The following is a 12,583-nucleotide window of genomic DNA, read 5'->3' as shown; positions in this document are numbered from 1 at the left end:
TGTAGGTAATTCACATCTCTTTTTCTTCTTTTATATTTTTAGTTGCTATTATAAATTGGGTTTCTTTCTCCCTCACTATATTCTCTTACTGGTTAATGCCATTAGCTACCTGTTTGTCAGTTCTGACAGTTCTTTGGGTGATTCTCTTAGTCTTGACAGATAAGCAATTGTTTGATTTCTGCATAATTAAAATGTTATCTTCTCTGGAAGAAGAAAAATTCTTTATTTTTGCCTTTTTATAGGCAAATACCTATAAGCACAAAGAGGAAGGGCATTGATGTAAATGGAAACACTTGTAGCATTTTACTGTGGGCTGTTACTTCCTTAAGAACACTTCCATGTGTTAATAATAGTTTCCAAATATTGTAATATTAGGAATTAATGTTGAATTCTATCAAATGTTTTAGGGGCATCTATCAGGATGTTTGCCTGACATTATTCCTTTGAGCTACTGACACTGATGAATTAGTTTAGCAGACCACCTTGCACACAGTAAATCTTACCTTCTTAGATTTTTCTCTTGCCCTAAAACAGTTTCCTAGGACTTCATTTTCATGTCTATTAGAACACCAGCAGTTTTTCAAGAATTCCTACTTTGCAGACCCCTCACTTGTGAAAACTTAGCACCAGGTGCTTGTCCACACCTACCATGGCACCCATCTACTATGGCACCCATCAACCTGTCCATTCCTAGTGCCAGCTACTTCTCTGGCCAGGACTGAAGCTATCCACACATGCATTTTCCTATTTGATCCTAAGGCAAAAAGAACCCAGAGAGGCCTTTTGTCACTATTGTGGGGGCTTCTCTCTCTGACCTGGGCAGTCTCAGAGACCTTTTGGCAAACCAGAGTACAGGCACAGACCATGTAGTGGGGTCTCCTTGCCTTGAACCCTGCTCAGCTTCCCCTAGGAATTCCTCCTTGAGTTGTGTCTTATGTTCACGCCTCTCAGCCATTTGATGCTGTGTGCACAATGAAGAGCCCATGCACCTGCCACCCCGACACTTACCTGGGGCCTTGAGTTCAGCATCAATGAAGGTGAGCAGCTCCTGGCAGATGCTGCAGTAGGGAACAGGCCAGGTCAGGAATCGGTGGTAGGTTCTGGCTGCTTTCAGAAGGAGATCTGAATCTGGTGGGAAGTGTGGCGTCTGGATGGAAAGGGAGCAGCAAGCAGAGAGGTGTGGGTATGAGACCTCATAGGTGAGAGAGAGCTCACTGGTATTCCAGAACAGACCCTGCTCCTTTCTGGAATATTCCACACAAGGTACACTCCTCCCGGCAGCAGTATGTCTCAGAATGAGACCAGAAAGAACCAGAAGTTATCCCTAGGGAGTGAGTTATAGATGGGCAAGATGGCACCCAGGGGCACCTCTACTGCAGGGCCATGATTTCACCACACACAATACCCAATACATGAAAGCACCTCTCTGAAAAGCTGCCACCCTGGAGGTCATACTACATGGTGCCATTGCTGCCACTCATTTGGGGGAGTGGTCTTCAATGCCTACACAACCTGTATTTACTATCCTTGCTTGAGGCAAAGATCTGTGCTTCAAAGTGGATTGGCACCCATGGTCCTTTGATGCCGCTGGTCTAGTGCTGCTCACACTGGGTGAACTATTAGGGTATAGAATGAGGTGGACCTCAAATCTCTCAGCAGGATCTGTGTCATGGCTCGTGCATGGGCTGTGGACAGCAGACCTTCCACAGGAGCCTGGATACACCAGGCACGATGGGGTTCTAGAGGCCTCTCAGAGTGGCTGCTCTGAAGCCATCAGAGGGCTGATACCTGTTTCAGGGTCCCGGCTTGACAGCTTCCCTCCGTGTTGTCTCTGGAGGTGTGAGGCCACCCCTCCCTGTCCCTTCCCAATTCCCCCAGCTGGCCCACCCTGGAACTTACGCAGAGGACAGTGGAGTAGAAGAGCAGGGCTAGGGGGGCCAGAAGGTCATAAGTGCCCTTCTCTTGGACCTGTGGATGGGACAGGAGAGAAGAGTGTGAGGCTCAGCACAGGTGCAGAATAGAGCAGTGCTCTCTTGTTCTGTACTTTCTTTTCTTTCTTTCTTACATGAAAGGCAATATAACCACAAGGCAAAAATTTGGGAAATGCAAGTTAAAAAAAAAAAAGCATCACAATATCCCCCCTCTAAATGCAACCGCAGCTAATATCGCAATGCTTCTCCTAACACCATTTTTCTCTATGTATTTTCCTCTGGGAAACTTGATTGTAGTATGTGTATTTTTACTCCTACTGTTTTTTTTTGTTTGTTTTTTTTTACCTATAATACTATAAATGAATTTCTGTTTGCTATATCACCTCTAAAAACACACGTTTCCCCTGTTCCTGGCTATGCATTTCCTTTTTATTTGTGTTGTAAATATTTTTTCAAATTTGTTTTTTTTTTTAAAATGACTTTTAAATTTTTTTATTTATTTATGATAGTCACACAGAGATAGAGAGAGAGGCAGAGACATAGGCAGAGGGAGAAGCAGGCTCCCACCGGGAGCCCGATGTGGGATTCGATCCCGGGTCTCTAGGATCGCGCCCTGGGCCAAAGGCAGGCGCTAAACCACTGCGCCACCCAGGAATCCCCCTTTTTTTTTTTTTTTTAAGATTTTGTTTATTTATTTGAAAGAGAGAGAGCGAACATGCGAGCAGTGGGGAGAGGAAGAAGCAGGCTCCTTGCTGAGCAGGGACCCTGATGCAAGGCTCGATCCCAGGACCCCGGGATCATGACCTAACCGAAGGCAGATGCTTAACTGATTGAGCCACCCAGGCATCCCTGTTATGTGTTTTTTAATTTTATAGATTTTTCCCTTGATGTCCCAATATTAGAAGTGTTCGTTTTTTTCCTTCATGGATTTTTGCTTTGGCAAGCAAGCATCCTGTAAATATTCCTACATCTCTTTTCTTCTTTTCTCTGAAGCTTCGTTTTCTTAAATGTAGATCTTTAATACACTTAGAATTCTTTTTTTTAAGATTTTATTTATTTATTCATAGACACACAGAGAGAGAGGCAGAGACACAGGCAGAGGGAGAGGGAGAAGCAGGCTCCATGCAGGGAGCCCGACATGGGACTCGATCCCAGGTCTCCAGGACCACACCCCAGGCTGCAGGCAGCGCCAAACCGCTGTGCCACCAGGGCTGCCCTACACTTAGAATTCTATCTGCTGTATGGTATGCACTAGGAAACTTACTCTGAATTTTTCCAAATGTTTAGTCAATTTTCACTAAACCATGTAATAAATCTTACTGATGCAATTTTTTGCATATTTAAATTTGTTCATACCTTTGGATAATACCCATCTTTTTATTACCTGCATAATATTTCTTCTGATAGGTTGCCATAATTTATTAGCTTCATTTTGGACATTTGAGATTATCTTCTTGCTGTTTTAGATGCTTTTGCAATGCACATCACTTTGTACGTGTTGCTTTTTTCTACAACTGGGATTCTTTATCTTGTTTAGAGTTCAAGAAGTGGGATCAATAGTTCAATGAGTATAAACACATTTCTAATCTTTAAAGCAAATGCCAAGTTGCTTTCCAGAAGGACTGTGCCAATTTCAAAATGCCACAAATATGAAAGCACTGGTTTCACTCTACCCTTCCCTGCATTTCTTGTTATTTATTTATTTATTTATTTATTTATTTATTTATTTATGCAAATTTGCTAGGCAAAAACTGTCTCATTATGGTTTTGATTTGCATTTGTTTTATTGTAACCGAGGCAACATTTTTTCCATATTGGCTTACAAATTCTATTTGTTCCCTGATGCATCATCTCTTTGACACACCCACCACACTAGATACACACGTTTTTTTCAGAATTCTTTGGCCAATATGCTACACGTCTCAGCCCATCCTGGAATTCATGGGGGCTGAAGATACAGAGAAATCCCCACCATCTGTGCTGTGCTCTGCAGGCTCAAATGGAGAATTCTCCTCTTTACCCTGAACAGATCATGTGTCTGATACACCTGCTGCTCAGGTCTCTTCTACAAACCCTCCCCTATTGTTACGCAGTAGTTGATATTTGCATTTGAGTTAAACACTCCAGAGGCAGTTTAGCTCTTCTGAGTTGGTCTGCTTGTGATCGGGTTATAACAGTATCCAGTAAACGGTGGTGAGCATCTTGATAAACCAAGACTTTCCAGGGACAGCTGAGAAAGTCACATGTTTTCCAACTCATCATGTATTTTTTTAAAAGGAAAAAAATAACCACTTAAGAAGAGAATTCTTTATAAAAGACCCAGCATCCTCTTTAGGGACTCACAGGTGTTCTGGAATCCCAGCCCAGCTGAGCCTTAGACACACCCTTCTTCTTAGAAGGTCATAAAAGTCTATTTCTTATGGACCTGCCATTAGACAGGGTCTCAGTTTACCTTTCTAATCCATTTTCTCTTCTGTGTCGATTTTTATGGGTCTTTTTAAGAAAAGGAATATGGGAGAGAGCTTCCTCCCTCCTCTCTAATCAATACCTAGACTTACAAGCCATGTCTGTCTCAAGAAATAGCTTAAATGGGGCATCAGGGTGGCTCACTTTGTTGAGCATCTGACTCTTGATTTTGGCTCAGGTCATGATCTCAGGGTCATGAGATGGAGCCTGGCATCGGGCTCTGTGCTGGGTGTGGAACCTGCTTAAGATTCTCTCTCTCTCTCTCTCTCTCTCTCTCTCTCTCTCTCCATCCCTCCCCCTGCTTGTGTTTGCACTCTCTCTAAAAAAATTTAAAAAAAATTTTTTAAAGGCAGCTTAAACTCAGAACCCTAGCTCAGGAATCTCACGAATCCTTGTCTTGTTATTGAAAGGACCACAAGCCCTCCCTAGAAACCTTCAATCCACAAGCACCACTAGTACAGAAAACTCAAGGGGGGGGGGTCCCAGTGCCTTTACTAAGCTCCACGCTGGGGAGGGCACCCCAGAACTGATGCTCCGCGGGGACCTTTCCCGTTGACTCCTCAAGCCCTGGCTGGCCCTCACCTCTCGGGTTTTCTGCAGGATCTGCTCCAGGAGGATGAGGAAGTGGCCCGGGTCCCTGCTGACCAGCTCCTGCAGGCTCCAGCAGTTGAGACACAGGCCAGCTGGAAAGGTAGAGGACAGGTGAGCGTTCAGTGTAGGTCTGGGGCGGGGGGTGGGAGTCCCTCTTTTCCAAGGTAGGAGTCTGAGAACCCTCTAGATCAGCCGTCAACACTGTCATGCCTCATCAAGACAAGTTTCTGATTCCTGCAGAGAGTGGGCTCAAGACATATAGAGACGGGCCCGATCCCCATTCGAGGCCACGGGTCTTCCACAACCGCCTCTTGCCCTGGCTTCCTACAGGGGGTGCCGGAACCTGCACGGTGCCTGCAGGAGGGCAGGGGCAGAGAGTGCTGGAGAACAAGCATAGGAGCCACAGCAAGCTCTGCCCCAGGAAGCAAGCCCAGGTGTCTGCCTGCCTGTGGGACCTTCCAGGACTGCCTGGCCGGGGAGCCCAGGCAAGAGGAAGCCACATCCGTCTGTCTTCTGGAAGCCAGAGTGGGTACTTTGTCCTTCTAGAACTTTCCCAGACTTTCTCACTTTGTTGGTCTCCATTTCCCTGCAGCTAGTAAGGGGAAGCCCTTACAAACTAGCGGGGTGGTCATGGAGGCCTGTGTGTGCGTGCGTGTGTGTGTGTGTGTGTGTGCACACACGTGAGTAGTGCACGTGAGAGCATTTGGGGTGGAAGTGAACTGGCCAGGAGTTTCGTATGGACACAGGTTTTTGTAAAACTGGCCAAAGTCAGATATTTTTGTCTTCTCTTACATACCAATGCCCCCCCCCCTCAATTCTACATGCTAAGGCTCCGTCAAAACCCAGGCAGGAAGCAAACTACCATTGACAGACCACCCACTGTGTGCCAGTAAGGTGCTAGGTGCTCACACACACTCCCCTGAGTCTCCCAACCAGTGCCTCCTGCTGTCACTACTCTGTCACTACTCTACTCTTGACTTTACAAGGCAGGTAGGGTCCTGAGAGGTTAAATGACTTGCATGAGATGGCAGCAGCCAGTGAGAGATGGTTTTAATCCAGATCTGTTTAATCCCAAAAAGCAAGGAAAGCCTCTCGGAGGAGGGGACACGTGGGCTGAGACTTGCATGAGAAGGAGCCAGCTATGTGCCCCTTCTGAGGGAAGAAATGCAGGCAGCAAGTGCAAAGGTCCTGCGGTAGGAAGGCACCACGTATGTTCAAGGAGCTGTGGCTAGCTATCTCCTGGGCTACTTAGGGAGGCGAGTGAGATATGGGATGTGAAACGTCTTATAAGCCTGAGAAATTATTACAAGTAGGCACCAGTCTTCAGAGAGACAATCGCCCCAGCCCTGCAGATGAGCCTGTTTCTCAGTCCCAGGGAACCCACCACACAGAAGCCTCCTGCTCCCTGAAGCTCGGTTGAGATTCCCCGCTGTCCTACAGGGGAAAATAGGGGATGCGGCTCTGGAAGGAACTAAAAACCAGGTAAACAGAATTCTGGGGAGAGCTATCTACGGGTTCCTAGCTGTTCTTCTGGAATCAGCCATTGTGGGGTTTCTAAGCAGGATCGATACCTTCTCTGAGGAGTTGTGCTTCTGGCAAAGAGAGAGAGACTCAGCCATGAGGAGGAGGAAGAAGTCAGGGGACAAGAGACAAAGGACCTCACTGAGGGCCCGCCCACCCGCCAGCAGGCGCTGTGCCCGCGGGAGGCCTGCCCAGGTGCGGTCTTGCACAGTCACGTACTCGGGGGATGGAACCCAAAGCTGCCAGCCCCTGGGCATTGTTGGGTGCCCTGTGCCCCAGCCCTGCTCCCCGCTCCCCCAGACCTACCGGACCAGGAGGTAGAGCAGCGGCTGAGGCTGAGCCCATGCAGGCAGCGCTCCAGGGCATGCTGGATGCGGTCCTCCGTGCACGTCGTGGCCCCTGGCTGCATCCTGAGTCATTGCCTGCAGGCGGGGGGTGCAGGGGACAGACGCCGGTCAGCCTGGACAGCCCTGGGCTCGGGGAGCAGCTGGCCTCGCGGAGCACACGGCCCCGGCGCAGTCAGCCCTGTAGTCGCGGAGGCTGCCAGGTGACGGGGTCCCCGCGAGGGCCCGGCAGTAGGCAGACGGCAGCAGGCAGCAGGGCTCTGTGGGAAAACTCAGCATCACCAGGAGAGGGAGGATTTTTCTGAAGCCCCAGGCCCAGGGATGGGCAGGGAGAAGGCTGCACCAGGTCGGCCGGGTGCTCCAGGCCTTCACACAGCCCCATGCCCACCCCACCTCGCCCTCGGCTTGGGTGCCCAGGCCTCGGGCACCTGCTCCTACTCTGCCCTCCCCTCCACTCTTGCCACCCATCTTCCTTTTCCTCGAGGGCTGGCAGTGTCCCTAGGCATCAAAGACCTCGTGTGGTCCGCTCCCCCCTTGTCCTACCAAGGAGGGACCCGGAGGGCCGCGGGGAAGGGGCGTTAGGAAAAGCTGTGGCACCAGCTGAGGAGCCAGGAGAGGTGCCGCGCTCTGAGAGCCACCACCAGGCCAGCCCAGCTTCTTAGCTCCGTGTGGGGGCTCCCGGGACACATGGTTCAGCACCGTGGATGAACCTGGCTTCTGCCGGCGACAGACTCGGACTCGGAGCGTGACTCCGATCGTGGGGAGTTGTGTGACTTCCAGCAAGTGTTCTTTTCCGAGCCTCAGTCTACTCCTCTGGGAAATGGGGATAACACAGTACTGACCCCAGAGGGCTGTTGGGGAGAATGCCAGAGCGGCTGTGTGCCCCGTGTGCTCCCGAGGCGCGGAAGCCAGCCCGCTCCAGGCCTCGGGGACACTCGCCCGCTCCCGCGTCCGCCCCCGCCCCGGGCAGGCCCTGCCACTGGCCCCGTCGCGCCAGGTCCTGGAGGGATGCCAAGGAAGCAACGGTCCAGCTCCGTGGAACCGGGGACAGGCCCGGAAACCAGAAGCAGAAGCATGGAGCCCTGGGCTGAGCCATGCAAACGACATGCAAAACTGGGACATCCTAGCGTTGCCCCAGCGGCATGACTGGAAGCCTGGGCTCCCGGACGCCCCACGTAGGCAAATCCTCCTACTTCCCCAGCCTGGGAGGAACTGTGAGCCCTTTGTAAGCTGTTCAGCATCACCCCGCTTCAGTGATGTCCCCTGTGGGCCATGCTCCTTGGTGTCAGAGGCTTCTGGGCCCATGCCTTGCCTGGACGTGCCAGTGTGCAGCATGGACACGCATCCTGGGAATGGACCCTCGTGATAAGGCCTCGGCCGCCTGCCTTCGGCAGCAGCCCCCAAATGAGACCCTCCCCAGCTTAGCCTATCCAGACTCGGAGCTATAACCACCTGCTGGAAGAGCCAGGAGATCAGGCTCCTTCAAAAAGATGAATTTGGGGCATGGATGGTTGGTCCAGATGGCATCAAGGGGCCCCCTCTGCCCCGCAGGCTGATTTCTCCGTGTTAGCCCCAGCGTGGGTTCCTGGAGGGAGCTCAGAGGTTAGCCCCTCACCCCTTCAAGTGCTTCATTTCCCAGAAGGGGCAGCTGAGACCCCGAGATGGTAAGGAGCAGCCCAGGGGTGGGCATCCCGCTGGGAGAGCCCACACAGCTGTAACCAGACAACGGTATCAAGCAGGACAACATCTGTGTTCCCAAATTGCAGCCAAGGCCCAACTCTGAGGGCAGAAGGTGCTCAAGGATCCACCTGCTAATGTTCTAAGAGTCATGGTGAGCTGGCAGGGGTGGGGGCCTCGCTGGCAGGTGTCCATCCCCATTCAGCCAGCTGCTCACCCACCTCCACCGAGATGAGAAGACTGGGGAAGACATGAGAGCTTGTCAAGCATTCCAGAGGGCTCTCCCTTCTCTCCCAAAGCCAAGGGGGGGGGGGTGCTTTAAGAGAGTCCCCTATTCAGACCTGATGCCTGCCAGCTGGGGGATGCTGCCATTTTGGGGTCACAATACTCTCCACAGCCAGCACACTTGCTCCTGTGCTAACCGGGAGCCATGGTAGGATTGAGAGCAAGAGCAGAGTGGGCAACAGCATGCAGGCCCAGTGCCGGGGGAGGACATATGAACTCCTTGTGCGGAAAGGGAGGAGTGGGAATTAGCCACATAAGCCGGACTACAGCTGTTTGGTTGACACTTGACCCTGGAGGGGTCATCCTAGCGGGGTGAGGGATCATCAGCAGTAAGAGGCTGATGGATGGGTCACCTCTGGGAGAAACTGGATTGCCCAGGGTAATCTGTGGCAGAGAGGAGTTCCCCTCCACCTGAGGTCACATAGCGAAGAAGTGGCAAAGCCAGGACCACACCCAGGGAGTCTGGTCTTAACCAGACACAGTCAGATGCCAGTTACCAGGACAACACCACCAGTTGGTGTTTTCACCCCTAAGACCGCAGACTCAATAAACTGTAACATGATCTTGCTTCAAGAGACCTACCTTCCCAGTTGCTACGACCTTGAGCCCACCATGCCTGTCTACACCAGCTGCCTGCCCTCCAGAGAGGGGATCAGGACCCACAGAGGCACTCTAGTGGCTGAACTGGGCAGTCTCTAGCCTGGGCAAGGGCTGAGCCACACCAACTGGGTTGAAAGTCTCCTCCACCCAGCCCCTGCTGCAAGGGACAACTGGGTTGTGTCACAGGGCAGGAATGAGTCACCCGCCTTATTGCGTCCCACTGTAAACACAAGATGCAAATGAACATTTCAGCCAACACGCCAACACTGCCTCTGAGCCTCCCATCTCTTGGCCTCAGTGTCCCTGGCTATTCATAGAAGACCATCAGGGCCTTCTCCATGGATGGGCCAGAGGCACTGGGCACTGGGCAAGGCTCCCGCTGTGCCAGCCCCCCTGGCATCCTGACACCATCTGAGTTGGCCCCAAGCAGGACCTGCCCAAGGCACTGGGCCTTGGGAACCAAAGGGAGGTGAGAGCCCAGTCCAGATCCTCAGCTAACCTGCCCTGGGGTTAGCCCTGCACACCATAGTTCACCACCTGGACCTCTGGCATTTCTGTGGGATGAGTCAGTCGTCAGCCATTTCTTGTGACTTGTCAGCAGAACCCCCAGTGGCTTTGGGGTGGAGATGAAGGGGGAAGAAGGTGTCACTCCCTCCCTCCCCAAAGATGATTTTAGAAAGACTTGGCAGGCGAGGCCTGGCTGCCCGGGGCCACCTTGCTGAGAGGAGCATCTGTTGTGAAATTCCAGCTGCTGCCCGGAATGGGAATGCCCCTCCCCCATGGTGGGGTCGTGTTGAAATATTGGACAGCTGGGCTTTGCCGCCACCTCCAAGTTCCTCTTCCTGAGCCAGTAAGGGTGAGTCCTTACTGGGGACCCTGAGCACAGCAGGGAGAACTGCAGTTGAGGGGGGCGGTGACCCCAGAGGGCACAAAGGGAGACCTCCTCTTCACATGCTGACCTGAGCCCATGATGCAAAACAAGGTCATCTTCCCAAAGGTACAGAACTAGTCAAAGGTCAGCCTGGATCCAGCTTCCTTGGGGCAGCCCCCACAGGGGGACAGGGACTGGGGGCTTCTTTACTCGGGGATTTCTCAAACCTTGTGGAATGGCAGAGGTAATGGGCCTATGGCCTACATGTCACAGGAGGAGAAGCATGTACCTCCAGACTCTGGCAGGCGCCCGCACAGCTTCCCTGATGTTCTGGAATGTTCTAGGCCCATGCTTTGAAGCCTCAGCTCCACAGGTGGGAAAAAGAGAGGCTGACCCTCATCACCACCAGCTTTGGCCCTGCGTCACTCCTCCCTCTGCCCCTTCCTACCATCCCCTGTGGTTTGACTTCCCGTCCCTGGCCCACTCTCCTCCATAAGACTGTTCCAAGGCAGAACCTCTACTACGACCTAATTTTAAAATTTCTCACCATCAAAGCAGGAAAGATACACCTGAAACCAAAGATACTGAGGTAAAAAAGGGGTGAGAAGGAGAGGGGAATGAGATGGGGGTGATGAGGACGGGCAACGCTCCTTTGGGGCTAATTTTATGTATCCCTTTGACACTCAGAACCATAGCAAGATTTTACATACCCCAAGTATGTAACTCAAGTCACACCATAACTTAAATCAACTAGGATTTAAGGTGCGGGGGGTGTGTTGTGTGTGTGACAAAAATACAAACAAATTCACCCAATGAGTCACATAACCATATTTAAAGGGATGGGAAGTGAAAGAATTAAGCAGAGGAACTTTGGAAAATAGTATTTTGACTGGATAACGTAAGGCTAAAGACAAAAAGAACTATATGCAAACACTATTTTCTAATTATTAAATCTGTTTGTCATAGGGTCCAGAGACTTGTGTGCTTGCTACAACTAAGCAAATAAGTAAATATATCACAGATAATGAGAGCCAGCTTCTCACTGTTGGAGAAAGACATTATAAATAAGGAATGGGGGAAATCTAGAATGAACCGCCTTGTTGGACTGGCATTGGAGAAATCAGCATGAACTCGTGGTTTTTAATGTATTTACATAGAGATACACACAAAACTGAAAAAGTTGTGTGTATGCTTGCATTAAAATGCATATATATTTTTTTCTAGCTAGGCTGGAGAGCCAGGAAATGACATCCCAGTAGCAATGAGCACACCTAGTGCCAGGTCTTCATTTCTAAGGACCATTCTCCACTCACAGGAACCAGGGCTCCTCACAGAAATGGTTGATTCCAGGACCGGGGCTGGAAATATATAAGATGAGCCTGGAACATCTTATAGTGCCAGAAAATAAGTCATTCCTTAAAAAGGGACAAGGGTGTCAGAAGGATATGGGAGCCAGCTTGAAGGAGCTCCCGATGGCCAAAGCCAGGACAATTTTAATAACAAAATAAATCATGAAAGTGTTGGATTATAATTTGTAGGATGAAATAAATACCCATGAGTTTATACTAATGTTATAAATGGAAGGAAAAAACAAACGGAGGAGAAGGAACAGATCTTCTTTATGAAAGAACAGCAGTTAATAAAGGTGGATAGAATGAGAAAAATACAAAATCACCATGAGGCCAAAATACCTCAGTAATAGCTGTCCTCAGGATGGATGTTAAAATCTGTGGATGAGAATCTGAGAGGAGACAGGATATTCGCAATCATTGAGTGTTTCTTCCAAGAGATTAATTGATTACAAGGGAAAAATAATAACTGCACAGTGGAGAAACCCAGCACCACCCTAACCTTATGATCAGAGCCAATATTACCAATAATAAGATGTCAGGATCATGTATCCCTTGCTATGATGCACTTCTGCAGGATTCTTACCAAGAGAGTACAACCACAATCGAACCATGAGAAAATATTCTGTAACATAACTGGCCAGTTCTCACCAGAATGAACGTCAAGGTCATAAAAGATAAAGAAAGACTGAGGAACTGCCACAGATAGGAGGAAACTGAGGAGACATAAAAACTAGATACAATGTGGGATCCTGGATGGGATTCTGGAACTAAAAGAAGACATTGGGGGGTTGTGGGGGTCAGGGAAAGATGGCTAAAATCCAAGGAAGGTGCACAGTGTAGTGAGGAGTATTGTACCAACGATCACATCCTGGTTTTGGTAACTGCACCAAGTCACGTGAGTTGTTAACGTTAAGGGAAGCTGGGTGGATGGTCTACATGGTTCTA

At 50.1% G+C, this 12,583-nt stretch overlaps 1 protein-coding gene across 5 annotated transcripts in view; it reads right to left on the bottom strand.

Annotated features, from left to right (window-relative positions):
* The window catches only part of PIK3R5 (phosphoinositide-3-kinase regulatory subunit 5), a 66,537-nt gene that overhangs the window by 17,614 nt on the left and 36,340 nt on the right, over window positions 1–12,583 (bottom strand). For all 5 annotated transcript variants that reach the window (XM_077892662.1, XM_077892666.1, XM_077892665.1 and 2 more), the window contains exons 2-5: window positions 6,816–6,931; window positions 4,980–5,080; window positions 1,900–1,968; window positions 1,009–1,147 (exon numbers count right to left, since the gene is read on the bottom strand). In XM_077892662.1, coding sequence (XP_077748788.1) covers window positions 1,009–1,147; window positions 1,900–1,968; window positions 4,980–5,080; window positions 6,816–6,918 — 412 coding nt within the window. In that variant the 5' untranslated portion in view covers window positions 6,919–6,931. The remainder of the gene's footprint in view (window positions 1–1,008; window positions 1,148–1,899; window positions 1,969–4,979; window positions 5,081–6,815; window positions 6,932–12,583) is intronic.

The sequence above is a fragment of the Canis aureus genome, chromosome 3, assembly GCF_053574225.1.
Source record: "Canis aureus isolate CA01 chromosome 3, VMU_Caureus_v.1.0, whole genome shotgun sequence".
NCBI lineage: Eukaryota > Metazoa > Chordata > Mammalia > Carnivora > Canidae > Canis > Canis aureus.
The sequence above is the reverse complement of the archived record's forward strand: the minus strand, read 5'-3'. Positions and strand labels throughout refer to the sequence as shown.